Here is an 18,994-nt window from a genome sequence, read left to right on the forward strand (position 1 = left end):
CTCTTCTAGAAGGGATGGGCTTCTATATTTTCCAGAATCTGCGAGAATTAACACACTTTTCTCCAAGTGGATGTTCCATAATTATTTGTGCAGTGAATACCTGAAGATAAAACAATGCTGGCAGATTTGACAGGACTTGCCACAACATGTGTATTCTCTTTTACACGGGGTGCATTGGATCTTGAGCACTTTTTTGCAACACTACTCTTTGAGACTTTGTCACATAGGATGCTTTTGGGCAAACTGAGGAAACTGTGGCTCAGAAATTAGATAATAGTTCTGGGTAGGGCTTGCCCAATGTTTATTTAATTTCAGGCATTGAAATTATAATACTGTCTTGATGAAGAAACAGAACCTGAGTTACAAGATGATGACAACATCTTTTTACTTTCTGTTTGTTTATTTGTTTGTTAAATTTTAAGTAGGCTCCATGCCAGGGTGGAGCCCAATATAGGGCTTGAACTCAAGAGCCTGAGATCAAGACCTGAGGTGAAATCAAGAGTCAGACGCTTAACAGACTGAGCCACCCAGGCATCCCTCCTTTCACTTTCTAATCTTGGAAGTCCTCATAGCATATTATAAACCCCTCCCAGATAATGTCAAGGGACCATGGAAAATGATGTTGCTTAATGCTCTTATAAAAATGGCATAATATTTGTTATGTGAAAATATTTATTAATCTAGAGAGGCAAGTTTTCTAGTATTCTAGGTTTTGTTTTATTTTGTTTTTCAAGTTCTATATGTCTTTGACTTCAAATTCTGCTGACTTCTTTATTATATCTCTGAATGACCTCAAAATAGGTCTTGATAACAAGATGATCAAGGAAGCATTCAGGTTATATTTCTAAAATGATACATTCTAAAGTAGCAGTAATATTTTAAAAAAAGAGTAATAATTTTTTGTTTTATTTTATTATTATTATTTTTTTACTTAGGTGTGATTTAAAAATGTCATGCACAGGTGCCTGGGTGACTTGGCCAAACATCTGATTCTTGATTTCAGCTGAGATCGTGATTTCATGGTTGTTGAGACTGAGCCTCATGTCAAGCTCTGTGCTGAGTAAAGAGCCTGCTTGGGATTCTCTCTCCCTCTCTCTCTGCCTCTCCCCTGCTTGTGCATAACTCTCTCTCCCTCTCTCTCTCTCAAATAAGTAAAGATTTTTAAAAATTTTATACAAAACTCAGAAGTCATATGTTTGAGCTACCCTGTAGTTAACTATGATATTTAAGCATTGAATTTGGAATTGGAGTGTATAGTGTAAACATGCAAGTAGGTTCTTATGAAAATAGAGTATAGATTGTTTGACTGAAAAATGCCTTTAAAAACAATGAGAGGCCTGGTTAGTGGCTGTGGAAGAATGCTTCTCTGTTATCTCTATTGTGACTACTACTTCATTGGGAAAGTGACCCAGTTTATTTTCTCTAAACCTCCCACTACAAAATTAAACTTCTCTCTCTCCCTTTCTTTTAACTTTTTACTTTAATTAGCATAGATTGTTTGGTGGTAGAGATTGGAAACTGCCAGATCTCTGACCTCCATGTGCACACAGAAATCTTTGATCTCCATGTGCACATTTTCTAAGTTTAGGAATAGCAATGGAAAACACTGCGTGGTTCTTGCCACAGAGCAAGTCAGACAGATTGCTTACTCCTAATATTTCTTGCAATATATTTAATTATTCTTGACTTATGATTTATATCTTCAGTGCTTTTACAACTTACTTTTATTTATCATATAATAGTGTGTTCCACTTCTTTTTCTTCCAAGTTTTTATTCAAGTTCAAGTTAGTTAACATATAATGAAGTATTGGTTTCAGGAGTAAATGTGAAAATGTGATAATAAATATGTATACATATATATACACAAACACATACATACATATACACAGTGGAATATTATTCAGTCATCAGAAAGGATGAAATCTTGCCATTTGCAATAATGTGGATTGAGATAGAGTGTATTATGGTAAGTGAAATAAGTCAGAGAAAGGCAAATACCATATGATTTCACTTGTATGTGGAATTTAAGAAACAAAACAGATGAACATAGGGGAAGGGAAGGAAAAATAAAGATAAAAACAGAGCAGGAGGCAAAGCATAAAAGACTCTTAACAACAGAGAACAAACAGGGTTGCTGGAGGGGAGGTGGTTGGGGGATGGGCTAATGGGCAATGGGCATGAAGGAGGGCAGTTTGTGTGATGAGCACTGGGTGTTATGTGTAAGTGAAGAATCACTAACTATATATATATGTGTGTGTGTGTATGTATCTATATCTATATATCTATATCTATATATCTATATCTATAGATATATATAGTTACAAATAGGGAGGCAAACCATAAGAGATTTTTAAATACAGAGAACAAATTAAGATGGAAAGGAGTGGGGGTGGGGGGCAGGGAAAATGGATGATAGGCATTGAGGAGTGCGCTTGGTGGGATGAGCACTGGGTGTTGTATGTAAATGATGAAACATGGGAATCCACTCCCAAAGCCAAGAGCATACCGTAAACACTGTATGTTAGGTAACTTGGCAATAAATCATATAAATAAATAAACAATAATAAATATAAGCAGTAAATAAATACATAAATAAATAAGATGCAAGTGAACCTTTAAATATAAGAAAAAATCCAGGATTTGGGTTCACGGTAGGCTCCTGTGACAGTTTTCTAGTCTTCTTGAGCGTGGTGCTCACTGCCATTATCACTCTCATTTTTGGCCATCTGTTGTGCATGTAAGGAAATATGCCCCTTTATATTGAATGCACTTTCTCCCCCTTTTCTGAGAGCACTGTACTATTTACCATGCATATCTTCATCGAATATATTTGGTAGATCATGTAGGAATCATTTTTTTTCGCTATTTTTTAGAGACCTATATAGATCTTTTATATTATCTCAAATCACTAGGAACTTTAAAATAAATGGTACCAGGATAAGAAGCTGAAAAAAGTGAAGCTCATTCTATATCTCTCACCATTTATTAACACATATTCCACTCGGAACTAAGATGTAAGTATAAAAAGGAAACCATGAAAATACTGGTTGAAACTATGAGTGAATTCTATAATCTTGGTGAAGGCCTTTCTAACTCTCAAAGTTTTGAAGACACAATGTAAACATTGACAAATGATAATTTTTTTAAAATGAAGAAAAATAAAAAGAAACACTTCAATATGGCCAATTTATTGTATTAAAGATAAAAGATAAATGGGGAACAAAATTTGCACTTTCTTCCACAAAGGCCTGATCTCCTCAGTATAGAAAGAAATTAAAAAGAGCAAAAATTCAATTAAAACTGGGAAAAGGAGGTTTTCTGGTTCTAAAGTCTACTCCTATTAAGAGGACCTCAAACAAAATTGTATTATACAATTTATCATTTATCTTCAAAAAACAAAATCAAGCAAAATGACATTTTATCAATGTCTAAAGGATGGGTAAGGACAGGAATGGGAGCAGGTTGCCTCAGCAGATACACTTTTTTCATGTTGGTTGTATTACTTTAACTATATGAATGTATTACTATTCAAACAATAAATATTTAAAATTATTTTGGAAAAATGGAGTGGGCTACATAAAAAAGTAATGAGTTCTCTAAGCTTGTCAATATTTAGGCAATGACGCCTCCTACTATTAACCGCCCAATTAAAAGAAGCACGTTTCACAATAAATATCACCCTCCAAGCATTTCTAAAGGGGTTGGCATAGGATTCACTTGGACACCCTTGTGCACTAGGCAGCACCTCCTGGCGGTTGTAACAAAGGCTGGAGATTGTAGAGTTTATAGAGGTAACGGAAGAGATTCTCACCATCTCAGCATAGTGCTTTAGAACAGTGGGCATTGGTAGAGAAAGAGACATTAGTGACCCAAACAACCCAGCAGATATGGTACTTGTAAGCCTCTCTCCACCTGTCTATACATTCCATCCCCCTTCTGCTCCTTTCCCTTTATGCTAATATTTATATGATTTATTAATAATATTTAATATATAATTATGCCAATATAATATTGGCATTACCTCTAGATTTAATGTGGTGGTGTGGGTGGGGGGTAGTTTGCAATCCCTACTAGGAAAACTATTGTTGCTTTGTTAATTTTTTTTTTTTTTTTGCTTAAAAACACTATGCATTTAATTTCCAAATTTCCTTATTTCAATATAATTTGTCAAGGGATGAGGCTGAATAATGGGCTCTGCATTTTCCCTGAACAAGCAAAACCTGCTGGCTCATTTTTGGATTAGCGTTATCTATTTCTGGTATTACCCCGAGAAGGGTGTAGTGAAATCTTCTACCCTCACTTTGTTTATAGAGGTTTATGTGATCGTTGTTGTTGTTTTTTCCTTACACCATTGAGGGTGGTGCATCGATGAATGATGTATTTTGTATAGTAAATCGCCTGTCCTATGCCACAGGGCCTGGGAAAGAAAATGCAGGCTAATCATGTTCATCGGCTGGAGTTTGCAGAAACTAATACAATTTCAGAACATATGACATGCTGATTTGGCTCATTTTGGTTAGGGATAAAACTTTCAAACTAACGCATCACTTGATACTGACATAAGATGGCAGATGACATCACATTTTATTCAAGATTTATTCTTTTTGGAACCAGACAGATCAAGAGAGAGAGAGAGAGAGAGAGAGAGAGAGAGAGAGAAGGGAAAGAGAGAGAGGCTTTTCCCCCATAATCACATGTCAGAATCTGTTCAGATACCAAAGCTATTGGCCATGTCCTATTACTAAGTTTCAAAACCTAGGAAATATATTCATTGGTCCATCATTTTCAAGCTTATACAATCATGGGTAATAATGTAACAATATCCATATAAAAGGTAATATTCTGTATATGAAACTACTGGTGGGGTCAGAGTGAAGGTGGCATTTTAAGAATTTAATAAACCTCTTTAAAACAGCAGAATTCAGGGGCACCTGGGTGGCTTAGTTGAGTATCTGACTTCGGCTCAGGTCATGATCTCATGGTTCGAGGCCCACATCGGGATCTGTGCTGACAGCTCAGAGACTGGAGCCTGCTTTGGATTCTGTGTCTCCCTCTCTCTGCCCCTCCTCTGTTAGTGCTCTCTCTGTCTCTCAAAAATAAATGAACATCAAAAAAAATTTTAAACATCAGAATTCATTACAAAGCTTGATATATAATACCATGAAAACATTGTAGCTATAAATGTTATAAGCCACCATACCGATGTGTAAATACAGTGATTAACCAGGTCTATGTCATCAAATATGATTTTTCGAATATCTTAAAATTATGACTTATGCAGATATAAAAATGAATACATATTAAAAACTGTATTTTGATTAATTCAGTTAGGAAACCAGGCAGATATTATAACTTCTTTAAAAGAGAACCTAAGGGACTAATATAATGCAAACATCTCAGAGACAATGAGCATAGAGAGTGTACTTAATGGAGGCAATGCATAGATGTAAAATATTTCAAAGACAAAGCCTAGACTCAAATAACCTAGACACGTATACAGGTGACCCAGAGAGTATCTTTTGGCAATTTATTTCTTATTGAGGTACATTATTTGTCTTTAGTGAAAAGAAGGACCAGGTGAAGATAAAGTTCTCTACTCTTCAAACTACCAGGGGAATTGTATCTGTAGGTATATAGAGGCAGCTGGATGAGCTAAATGAAGAGCTTTAAGAGATACAGTTAAAGCAACAACAATAAAATCACAATCAGAAGTGAGGTTATTTCAAAAATAGGGTATCATGTTTTTGAGGTTTAACAATTGGATATTTGGAAATCTGGGAGATGTACTGAGTGATGATTGTGTTTACTTTAATCAGAATGTGCCGGTTTGCCTGATACAGGTGTATGTTTATTCAATTATAGTGTGTTGTTGCTGTTGTTATTAATATTTTCATAATACTTCAGCTGCTCTAAAGGAAAGGAGGCTGGGATTAGAAGGAGAGAACTAGAGGTGATTTAGGTAGCACCCATGCACTGCAGGAAAGGGAAGATCCAAGAAACAGGTGGCCACTGGGGAGTGGCCACTTTGAAGGTGACAGGGGGAAGTCTGCAGAAAGTGGAACTGAAGACACCTGAAGAGTTTGACCCACTTTGTAGGTTGTGCCTCAGCCCTGGGTGCTATTCTGACCCCCAAGGCAGCCTATGCCAATTTTAGAGAAAGGTATAGAGCACACACCTCCTCCTTCCAACTCAATAGATGCGAAATTTTCCTACTGGCACGAGCCATCCTCCACTTTGCTTTATGATGGGCTTATTGACACAAAATGGACAGACCATTTAGAATATCTAAAAGAAAGTTTTATTTGTGCCCAAGTTAGGATAGCTGCCTGGGAAACAGTCTCTTCACAGGGAAGAAAGTGTTCCAAAGAATGAACAGTTTTTACAGAGAATGAATATTTGTACATTTTGTGGAAGTTCAAAAGATTTAGATTAACATATAGACAGGAATCATGAGTTTTAACATCAAGGAATGCAGTGAGTAGAAGCATTGATGGCTATCTTAAAGACAACATGATTTTCTTTCAGGCTGCTCATTTACAAACCAGGTATACAACATGCATTTGGTGGGCCATAAATCAGGCTTTCGGTTTCAGCAAAGTTTATGTACACTCGTGCTGACTTGGAAAGAAATCTAAAGTGGCTTCCCTTAAAGACCAGGCCTTTAGAGAGTTTTTCTCTCATTGGGCTTTAGCTTATATTGTTTCTCCTCCTTGCTGAAATATTCAGTCATGGTGTTACAGTTCCAAGTTAAAGGTCATGACTCCAGGGATTTAGTTTGTGAATTTCTGCCTTCTAGTTTCAAGTTTATGAAGCAACAGGAGGAAGATTATTGTCCTCTCTTCAGGTGTTTGCATCACACACAATTCACAGTTATCTGATCTTCTGTGGGTGTTTGGGTATTTTTTTCCAATACCTTTCCCTTCTCAGCCTAACTATACCAGGTCAGACTTGTGTTTTCTTTAAACGCCTTTATAGATGGATGTCTAAATAATGTATTGTGTAAACCAAGGTAATTGCGAAGGTGATGACCTCAGGTGAGAGGAACATATGATCACCCTCTACAGCATGGAACGTTTCCCCAGTTCCTTCAGGATAGAGCTTGAATTCCCACATTTGTCTTACGAAGCCTGTCTTTGTCTCCAGGTCTGTCTGTCTCCGTGGCTTTAGCTGCTGTATATAATGAGGCCACCAAACCAACATCTTCTACATGCCTGAGGCTTTCCTTATGCCAGGAAGATGCTACCTCTTAGCCTCCCCAAACAAACACCAGAGAAGCACATATGCAGCTTTCGATTCACTTCTTAAGAGGTATTTAACTGCTCTATGATACGTTTTTGTGACCCTTTCTCAGTAGAATTCACCACTGAAATAAAGAGAAAAGAGTGTGTACAAATGCACATGTACATACATTCATATGCATAGACTATGTCTCTATACAGCTGTTCTTTCATTTATTGGTGAGAGCTAGGAAAAATGGAGAATTTGCCATGGATGCATAACTCATAAATTTTAGGATTTTTTTTTTAGAATTTAGCACAGATTTTCCCCTGTTGTTTAAATGGCTTTCTATACTTGTTGATGTCTATTTCGTTCTTAGTATTTTCTATTTCAATTGAGTCTTTTTTGATATTTAGTTGTTTAGAGATTTTTTTTTTTTAGTTTTTAACCTAATTGTGATGAGACCTGAGAATATGGTCAGTATGTTACAGTCCTACAAAACTTCTTGAGATTAGGGTTATTGCATAACATGTGATCAATTTGTGTATACGTTCATATGCATTTCTAAAGAATATTAATCTTTAATTGTTGGTTGAAACAGTCTACTTATACCATGAGTTTGAGCTTGTTAATTAATGTGCTGTATAAATCTTCCACATCTTTCCTAAAACTTTTATCTACTTGATCTCTTAATGATAGGAAAGAAGTATTAAAATTCTCTCATTAATGCAGTGAATTTTTCAGTTTCTTTTTGAGTTTTATGTTTTTTCCGTCCCTATTTTGAGGCTAGTTTACTAGAGTATGGAATTGATCTGTCATCTAGGTGCATAAAAATTTTTTGTCACTATTTGGTGAGTTTCTTTATCTATAGTTTCTTTATCTATCTATCTATCTATCTATCTATCTATCTATCTATCGTTTCTTTATCTGTCTATAGGCAAAAAATGATTCTTGCATCGAGCAATGTAGCTATACTAGCTGCCAACTATACCATATGTTTCTTGAAATATGTTTTGTAATATATTGAATGCCAATATTTTTGCATACTATACTTTAGATGTGATTTCTGTGACCAATATATGGATATTTAAGAATCCTATCAGACTATGTTTATTTTATTTTTACGCTATATTAAAGCAACTCTTATTATGGTTCTAGTCATGAGAATTACTGCCCATTTTTTAAATTTATCACGTTAACCATTTTTAAGTGTACAGTTCAGTAGTAGTGTTAAATATCTTCACGTTGTTTTACAACAGATCACTAGAACTTTTTTTATCTTGCATCACTGAAATTCTTTACCAACTGAACACTAATTCCCCTCTTTCCTGCCCTGAGGCCTTGGCAATAGCTTTTTACTTCCTGTTTCTATCATGTTGACTGTCGTGGATACTTCATATGAGTAAAATCTGACAATATTTGTTCTTTTGTGACTGGCTGACTCTTGCTCGGCATAATATCCTCAAGTTTCATTCATGTTGTAGCACATGACATGATTTCCTTCTTTTTAAAGCTGCGTAGTATTCTAATATATGTATATGCCATGTTTTCATTATCCAGTTATCTGTTGTTGGACATTTGGGTTGCTTCCGCCTTTTGGTTATGGGGAATAATGCTGCAGTGAACATGGGTGTGCTAATATCTCTTTGAGATTCTGCTTTTCATTCTCTTTCATCTCACTCAGAAGTAAGATTGCTGGATCACATGATAAATTCTACTTTTAATTTTATGAGTAATCTTCATACCGTTTTCCACATGACTGAACCATCTTACATTTACATTAATGTAACCTAGTGCACAAGTATTCCATTTCTCCATATCCTCACACCCACATGTTATGTTTTGTTTTTCTGAATAATAGCCATACTAATGCTATAAGGTGATATCGCACTGTGGTTTTGATTGGCATTTGTCTTATGAATAGAGATGTTGAACATGTTTTTGTGTGCTTTTTGGCCATCTGTGTTTCTTATTTGGAGAACTGTTTATTCAAGTTTTTTGCTCAGTTTTTAAGGATGTTGTTTGTTTTTGTTGTTTAGTGGTAGAAGTTGTCTATATATTCCAGATATTAACCTCTTATCAGATATATGATTTGGAAATATTTTCTCCCATTCCGCTGGTTGCCTTTTCCTTCTGCTTTTTTTAGGTTTATTTATTTACTTAGAGAGAGAGAGTGAGTGAGTACAAGCAGGACAGGGGCAGAGAGAGGAGAGAGAAAGAATCTTAAGCAGGTTCTGCACTGTCATCACAGAGCCCAACGCAGGGCTCGAATTCATGAACCATGACATCACAATCTGAGCTGAAACCAAGAGTTGGATGCATAACTGACTGAACCTCCAGGGCACCCCCCATTCTTCACTCTGTTGATTGACTCCTTCGTTTCCCTGAAAATTTTTAGTTTGATTCCCTGAAAAATTTTAGTTTAATTTTTGTCTATTTTGCTTTCACTGACTGTGCTTATGGTGTTATATCCAAGAAATCATGGCCAAATCCAATTTCCCCATGTTTTCTTCTAGTTGAATAGTTTTAGGTCTTATATTAGGTTATGGAGTTAATTTTTTTTATATGTTGTTAGGCTATGTTTATTTCAAAATACTTATTACTTTAAAATCAAACAGATATGATAAACCACATTAAACAAGTGTATAGTTAATGAATTAGGATACTGTGAAGACCCATATCAACCACCACTCTGGTTAAGAAATGCAACTTTGCCAAGTTACCCATGTGCCCATCCTTGACTCACAATTAAATCACTACTCTCCCCTCTTTCCAAGTGGAACCGCTGTCCTGAATTTTAGTTATAGCTTCACTGCATTTGTATATAATATTATCACCCAACTGTGAATCCCTAGAAACTCTAGTTTATTCTTTCACAACTTGAAACATGGTAGTCTTCTTAAATCTCTTTCACTCTCCAAGTACGCTTCATAATTTTTTTTTTCCTTTGGCCACTGGGCTCTCCTACAAGGACACTTTATTCCTAATTTATCTGTGGAAGAATCTCAGCCTGTACGGTTTCCTACAGTTTAGATTGTGCTGACTGCACACTTCTTGGCAGTTTACCATGTTCCTCTGTCTTGTGTGTTTCCTGGGAATTATCAGTTGGAATCCAGAGGTTTGACCAGACTTAGGTTCAATCTGTTTAGCAAGAATATATATGATGGGGCTTTATTTCATCAGGAAACACATATTTGTCACTACATGTTAGGTTAAAAGCCATCGAGGCTGGATACAGATTTATTAATTCAATGGAGATTGCAAAGTGATATTTTAATTTGATTATTTCTTTTATATATTACCTTGAAAGTTTTATACAAGATGGTTACCTTCATTTTTAGTTCAACAACCGCATACTTCACATAAGAAAAGCAAGATAAAATGTTTATTATTTCCTTGTATTCATTTCCTCTTTTCAAGATAATGAATTGATTCCCTGTTATCTTCAGAATGTAATCAACTGATTAATTAAATAATAACATATCAGTACACACTTGAGAATTAAAGCCTATTTTATTTATTAATTTCTCTTTTTTGAAGCATTTTTTAAAGTTTATTTTATTTGAGAGAGAGCGAGTGAGGAGGGGAGGGACAGAGAGAGAAGGAGATAGAGAATCCCTATGCGGGGCTTGACCCACAAGTCATGTGATTATGACCTGAGCCAAAATCAAGAGTTGGACACTCAACTGAGCCATCCAGGTGCCCCATTTTGATTAATTTCTTATTAAAGTAGTTCAGTATTCCCTCTTTGGGCCACTGGAAGCTCCTTTCAGTCCTCTTGATATGGCTCTTGATATGATATTCCTTGCAACCTGATATGTCAGTATTTTCCAGGCTCATCTTACACATTTTCTGAAAGGGATCTTGGATTAGCCATTCATCCCAGATCCCTGGTTTTCCTTTAATATTTGATTTATTTTAATGGTGGTGATATTTCAGTACCACAGTCTGAGCATTAGGTTTCTTCAGTGGACAAAACTAGGAATTTTATACAAATACCCATTTTTATTTTTATTTATTTATTTTTTTACAAATACCCATTTTTAAAGAAAAAAATGATTCTTGATATCCTTGATAATTATTGCAGTCTGTTATTCCAACTCAAATTCAAGACCACAGGGTTTTTTTTTTGCTTTTATTTTTTTTTATTATTATTTTTTTCAATATATGAAATTTATTGTCAAATTGGTTTCCATACAACATCCAGTGCTCATCCCAAAAGGTGCCCTCCTCAATACCCATCACCCCCCCTCCCCTCCCTCTCACCCCCCATCAACCCTCAGCTTTTTCTCAGTTTTTAACAGTCTCTTATGCTTTGGCTCTCTCCCACTCTAACCTCTTTTTTTTTCCTTCCCCTCCCCCATGGGTTTCTGTTAAGTTTCTCAGGATCTACATAAGAGTGAACACATATGGTATCTGTCTTTCTCTGTATGGCTTATTTCACTTAGCATAACACTCTCCAGTTCCATCCACGTTGCTACAAAGGGCCATATTTCATTTTTTCTCATTGCCACGTAGTACTCCATTGTGTATATAAACCACAATTTCTTTATCCATTCATCAGTTGATGGACATTTAGGCTCTTTCCACAATTTGGCTATCGTTGAGAGTGCTGCTGTAAACATTGGGGTACAAGTGCCCCCATGCATCAGTACTCCTGTATCCCTTGAGTAAATTCCTAGCAGTGCTATTGCTGGGTCATAGGGTAGGTCTATTTTTAATTTTTTGAGGAACCTCCACACTGTTTTCCAGAGTGGCTGCACCAGTTTGCATTCCCACCAACAGTGCAAGAGGGTTCCCATTTCTCCACATCCTTGCCAGCATCTATAGTCTCCTGATTTGTTCATTTTGGCCACTCTGACTGGCGTGAGGTGATATCTGAGTGTGGTTTTGATTTGTATTTCCCTGATGAGGAGCGACATTGAGCATCTTTTCATGTGCTTGTTGGCCATCCAGATGTCTTCTTTAGAGAAGTGTCTATTCATGTTTTCTGCCCATTTCTTCACTGGGTTATTTGTTTTTCAGGTGTGGAGTTTGGTGAGCTCTTTATAGATTTTGGATACTAGCCCTTTGTCCAATATGTCATTTGTAAATATCTTTTCCCATTCTGTTGGTTGCCTTTTAGTTTTGTTGGTTGTTTCCTTTGCTGTGCAGAAGATTTTATCTTCATAAGGTCCCAGTAGTTCATTTTTGCTTTTAATTCCCTTACCTTTGGGGATGTGTCAAGTAAGAAATTGCTACGGCTGAGGTCAGAGAGAAGACCACAGGGTTTTTACTTGATCTCCTCTATATCGCTTGTCTTTTTTTTCCACACTGACAATCCAAGAATCTAGACACTTGGGGATACATGTATATGAGGGAATAAAAACATCCCACAATTTCTTTTTTTTAATGTTTATTTATTTATTTATTTAGAGATATATAGTGTGAATGGAAGAAGGGCAGAGAGAGAGAGGGAGAGAGAAAATCCCAACCAGGCTCTGCATTGTGAACACAGAGCCCCATGTGGGGATCGAACTCAGAAACCGTGAGATCATGACTGGAGCCAAAATCAACACTGCATGCTTAACTAACTGAACCACCCACATATCCCCTATCCCCCTATCTTGTTTTTACTCACCTTACGAAGGTGGTGGTCTTTGAATAACAATATGAACACCACCACCACTACTTTTGATAACTAAAAATAGTAAATTTTGTCTTTTTGCTCTTTCTTTTCACTATCTGGTTGCACTTTATCTATGCTATTAGACAGCAATAGCAATACCTTATCTGCTGCTACACCCCTCCCCCTTTCAACCATCAATGAACACTGATTTTACAGTAACAGTATCATTAATAATGTTAACCAGTATTTACATTGTCTCTTTATTAATTTTGATTACATGAAGCTCATTCTCTACTAGATTCTTTAGGATGCACTCTTAGTACAATACACTGAGTTGAAAAAAATCCAGATATTAAATTATTTATTCACATTTATATAATACAATTAATTATTATTATATTACTAATGAAATATTATATTTTCTCTTGACATAAAGAATGACCACTAACTTCTCTTGTTGGTCTTATTATTTCCCTCAGAACCCAAATGACTTTTTTGCCTAAACATATAATGTCTTTCCCTTTGTTCTTTACAGTACAATAACTTACAGGAATATATCTTTCTATTAGCTATTCTGGTTCAATATTCTCAGGTACACAGAGCAGGCTCTCATTATGTATTTTCAAGTGGTTTTTTTTTTTTTTTTTTTTTAGGAAAGCTTCTTTGATTATAGTGTGTAATATTTTTTCTGTTATCTTGTTTTAATTTTTTTAAATGAGTGCAATTGTTCATATTTGTCATTTCTTTGCCTATCTTTAATATTTGTCACTTTCTCTTACCATTTATCACTTCTTTTTTAAAAAAAATGTTTTTTATTTATTTTTTTCTTAAGAGATTGAGAGAGAGTTGGAGAGAGAATCTCAAGCAGGCTCCACACTGTCAGCACAGAGCTCTACACAGGGCTTGATCTCACAAACCTTGAGATCATGATCAGAGCTGAGGTCAAGAGTCTGACGCTTAACTGACTGAGCCAGCCAGGTGCCCCCTTCTTTTCTGTTTAATATTTAAATTTTTTTTTCCACATTGCTTTTCTTTGTATAAATGGATAGTTGTGTTTATTTTTTTGTTTCTTCTATTTTAGTTTTCTTGTCTATGTTGTATATTTTGTATGAGACTTGACCCTTGATACTTTTCTTCACCATTTTTTTAAATTTGTTTTTTTATAACTTGTAGAAAGAGACAGTTCAGATTTTTTTTTTACTAATATCAGAGTTCCTGCTTCAGTTTTTATAAAGTGTTAGAGTGGCTTGTTTGCAGATATTTTCTGATTCAGTAGTAACTTCCACTGGCCCCCAGTGGGAAATATGGAACTACTTTTTATTTGTTGAGATTGTTTTATCTATTTGGAGCCCTTTGTAGTTCCATACGAATTGAAAGATTGGCTTTTCCAATTTTGTGGAAAAGGTTGTTGGAATTTTGATGGAAATTGCATTACTTTGGGTTGTATTGACAAATCTTTTTTTTTTTTTAATTTTTTTTTCAACGTTTTTTTTTTATTTATTGTTGGGACAGAGAGAGACAGAGCATGAACGGGGGAGGGGCAGAGAGAGAGGGAGACACAGAACCGGAAACAGGCTCCAGGCTCCGAGCCATCAGCCCAGAGCCTGACGCGGGGCTCGAACTCACGGACCGCGAGATCGTGACCTGGCTGAAGTCGGACGCTTAACCGACTGCGCCACCCAGGCACCCCAGTATTGACAAATCTTAACAATATTAAGTCTACCTATCCACTACTTCTAGTGGCTTACCTTCACTACAACTGCCTCTTTCTCCAATGCTCCTACTCCTTGATTTAACGTAACATGAAAGAAGATGTGGGGAAAAAAGTGCCGACTCCATAGTGTTTTCCTTTTCCACCTACAAATTATTCTTACCATTGTCCATCTATAACACAATTATGTACCTTATAGATTTCACATTGTATATGGATTGTTCTTTATTTTTTATTTATTTTTTTTTTTTAAATTTTTTTTTTCAACATTTTTTTATTTATTTTTGGGACAGAGAGAGACAGAGCATGAACGGGGGAGGGGCAGAGAGAGAGGGAGACACAGAATCGGAAACAGGCTCCAGGCTCCGAGCCATCGGCCCAGAGCCTGACGCGGGGCTCGAACTCACGGACCGCGAGATCGTGACCTGGCTGAAGTCGGACGCTTAACCGACTGCGCCACCCAGGCGCCCTGGATTGTTCTTTATTTTTAAAAAGATGCTAAGAAGAGCACCCATGTATTTACATGCAAGATTATTCTAGTAAAATTAACAGTCCTTGGCTGTTCTCAAAAAACAACAACAACAACAACAACAACAACAACAACCAATTTTATTCTTGTCAGTACTGAATTTTGTAACTCAAAGTTGAGATACCAGTAAGGTAGATTACTTTATCATATGAAATGGAAGTGAAAAGTAAAGTTTTTGAGGAAGTAATCTTGATGAATAAAATGCATTGCTATGGAGTCATATGTTAACTTGGAAGGCTGAGTTTGGTAAAAGAAAGCATGTCCAATCTTCTAAACTTTCCTTAACCCTCCATTATACATTTTTAACCTATAAAATGGGGATATTAATCATAAATACTTTTCAGGATTGCTCTGAGAATTACAGACCATGTATGGTCGAACAGCACAAAATAATCTCTAAGGTGATACTTTTGTTATTCAAAAAATACTTACCTGCTCAAAAACAGAAAATGTCTGAGAAATGAGGGAAAAAAAAGCAACCTGTCAAATTTCTTTTAAAATTCACTTCACTAAATGAAAAATTAGTTTAATTGACCCATTTCCCAAAATCTTGCCTTAAACGACACTCTACCTGATTATATTAAATTAGCATGAAATTACTTAAGAATTTTTAGTAGTAAAGAATACTTAAATAAGGCAAGATTTATTAAATACGTACATGTAGTAGGCACTTTTCTATGTGCATGAGAAGTCCTAACTCACTTAAATCATACAACAGCCCACTGAGGGATTTCTTGTTATTATTATGATTACAATTATGTAGATTAAAAAATTGAAGTAGAGTGTAATTTTAATTTGCTTCAGATCATATATTCAGTAAGTGATGGTATAAGTGGTTGGTCTGGAAAAATGAGCACATTTTAGCTTTGACCTTTACTGGCTGCAACTTAGAGCTTCTGCATGCTTCCTCATTGTTAAAGTGTAGGAATTAGACATTCTCTAAGATCCTGTAATACCATACTCTTTGAAATAATTGTAGGAATGTGTTTAATGTACTATTGACCATGTATTTTTAAGTTTTTTTCTTTTGAGTAAACTGCCCAGTGACATGTCACAAATTTCCTAGAAGAGTTATCAGAAATACCAGGGAGATATTTTTTTCCAGTGATATCAAATATGGGATTTGAGGGATGGGGGTTGGGTGCTAGGACACAGCTATTTAAAGTTGAAAACAGGGCATTAAACAAAAACAAAAATAAACCTTTTGGAGCTCATCAAGATAAAAAGCTTCTGCACAGTGAAGGAACAATCAGCAAAACTAAAAGGCAAACTACAGAATGGAAGAAGATATTTGGAAATAACATATCAGACAATGGGTTAATATGAAATACCTATAAAGAATGTGTCAAACTCAACACCCAAAAAACAAATAATCCAGTGAAGAAATGGACAGAAGACATGAACAAAGACTTTTCCAAAGATGACATCCATATGGCTTACAGACACATGAAAAGATGGTTAACATCACTCATCATCAGGGAAATACAAATCAAAACCACAACAAGATACCACCTCACCCCTGTCAGAATGGCTAAAACTAACAACTAAGGAAACAACAGATGTTGGCAGGAAGGCGGAGAAGGAGGAAGACTTTTGCACTGTTGGTGGGAATGCAAACTGGTGCAGCTACTATGGAAACCAGTGTGGAGGTTCCTCAAAAAATTAAAACTAGAGCTACCCTACAATCCAGCAATTGCCCTACTAGGCATTTATCCAAAGGATACAAAAGTACTGATTTGATGGGGCATATGGACTCCAGTGTTCATAGCAGCAATAGTGACAATAGCCAAATTATGAAAGGGCCCAAATGTCCATCAAATGATGAATGCATAAAGAAAATGTGGTGTGTATGTATGTGTATGTGTATGTACACACACACACACACACACACACACACACACACACACACAAAATGGAATACTACTCAGTGATGAATGAAATCTTGCATTTGCAACGATATGGATAGAGATAGAGTATATTTTGCTAAGCAAAATAAGTCAGAGAAAGACAAATACCATATGATTTCATTCATGTGAAATTTAACAAACACAACAGATGATCATAGGGGAAGGAAAGGAAAAATAAGATAAGAACAGAGGGAGACAAACTATAAAAGACTCTTAAATACAGAGTACAGACTGGGGGTTGTTAGAGGGGAGGTAATTGGGAGTATGGGTTAAATGGGTGATGGGCACTAAGGAGGGCACTTGTTGGGCTGAGCACTGGGTGTTATATGTAAGTGGTGAATCACTGGGTTCAACTCCTGAAAGCAATACTACACTGAATGTTAACTAAACTGGATTAAAATAAATAAATAAAAAGCATTAAAAAAAAGATAACCACAGCATTAAATAACTATTAGTGTGAGCATAAGAGAACTTTTAAAGTTTTGGATTAGGTAAAATGAACAACAAAGAAGAAAAATATGACAGCATGCCTATAAAACAAAAAGGAAAGAAAAGGTGTTATAAGACCTGGAAATTTTCCAGGTAAGAATTTACAATTATAAAATAACTGCCAGTTAATTGACAGATTTTGAATGACACAGTTACTAATAAAATATAGGATACTTGAGATTTTCAAGGGCAAAAGGTATTGAATAAAGTCTATACAGTATTACTTGGAAATAAATATTACAAATATTCTATTTCTGTCCATTTCACTTACGTTTTATTTTCTCTTTATATGCATTTGGTGTAATATAAGATGAAAATATTCATTTTTGTTTTGCTTTTACAGCGTATGTGTTTTGAAAACCTAGGTATTATTAGTCATGGAGACTTAATTTCCATGATATTCAGTCTGGACTATACACAACCACCCTCAGATGAAAATGTCACAGAGACCGATACAGCATTTGTTGGTACTCCGGTACATTTGTACTTGCCAAAGAGAAAGTCAGAAATCCCAAGAGCGGCTGTCACCTATATTCATGGTGGTGGTTTTTGCTTTGGAAGTTTCAGTAAGTTTATCACATAAGGAAAAAAACTATAACTGGCAATATGTTTCTTCACTGGATTATTTGCTTTTTGGGTGTTGAGTTTGATCGGTTCTTTATAGATTTTGGATACTAACCCTTTATCTGATAGGTCGTTTGCAAATATCTTCTCCCATTCTGTTGGTTGCCTTTTAGTTTTGCTGATTGTTTCCTTCGCTGTGCAGAAAGTTTTATTTTGATGAGGTCCCAGTTGTTCATTTTTGCTTTTGTTTCCATTGCTTCCAGAGATGTATTGAGTAAGAAGTAGCTGTGGCCAAGATCAAAGAGGTTTTTGCCTGCTTTTGCCTCGAGGATTTTGATGGCTTCCTGTCTTACATTTAGGTCTTTCATCCATTTTGAGTTTCCTTTTGTGTATGTTGTAAGAAAGTGGTCCAGGTTCATTCTTCTGCATGTCGCTGTCCAGCTTTCCCAGCACCACTTACTGATGAGACTGTCCTTATTCCATTGGATAGTCTTTCCTGCTTTGTCAAAGATTAGTTGGCCATATGTTTGTAGGTCCATTACTGGGTTCTCTATTCTGTTCCATTGATCTGAGTGTCTGTTCTTGTGCCAGTACCATACTCTCTTGATGATTACATATATATATTAATTTATGATTACAGCTTTGTAGTACAGCTTGAAGTCCAGGATTGTGATGCCTCCTGCTTTTGTTTCCTTTTTCAAGATTGCTTTGGCTATTCAGGGTATTTTCTGGCTCCATACAAATTTTTGGATTATTTGTTCTACCTCTGTGAAGAATGCTAGTGTGATTTTGATAGGGATTGCGTTGAATATGTAGATTGTCCTGGGTAGTATCAACATTTTAACAATATTTTTTCTTCCTATCTAGGGGCATGGAATCTTTTTCCATTTTTTTTTGTCTTCTTCAATTTCTTTCATAAGATTTCTATAGTTTTCAGTGTATAGATTTTTCACCTCTTTGGTTAGAT

At 35.8% G+C, this 18,994-nt stretch overlaps 1 protein-coding gene across 1 annotated transcript in view; it reads left to right on the forward strand.

Annotated features, from left to right (window-relative positions):
* LOC131513106 (arylacetamide deacetylase-like) overlaps positions 1–18,994 on the forward strand; it is a 60,209-nt gene that overhangs the window by 25,406 nt on the left and 15,809 nt on the right. The window contains 1 exon segment of the mRNA XM_058732512.1: positions 17,807–18,029. Within this exon segment, the coding sequence (XP_058588495.1) occupies positions 17,807–18,029 (223 nt within the window).

Source organism: Neofelis nebulosa, chromosome 5, assembly GCF_028018385.1.
Source record: "Neofelis nebulosa isolate mNeoNeb1 chromosome 5, mNeoNeb1.pri, whole genome shotgun sequence".
NCBI lineage: Eukaryota > Metazoa > Chordata > Mammalia > Carnivora > Felidae > Neofelis > Neofelis nebulosa.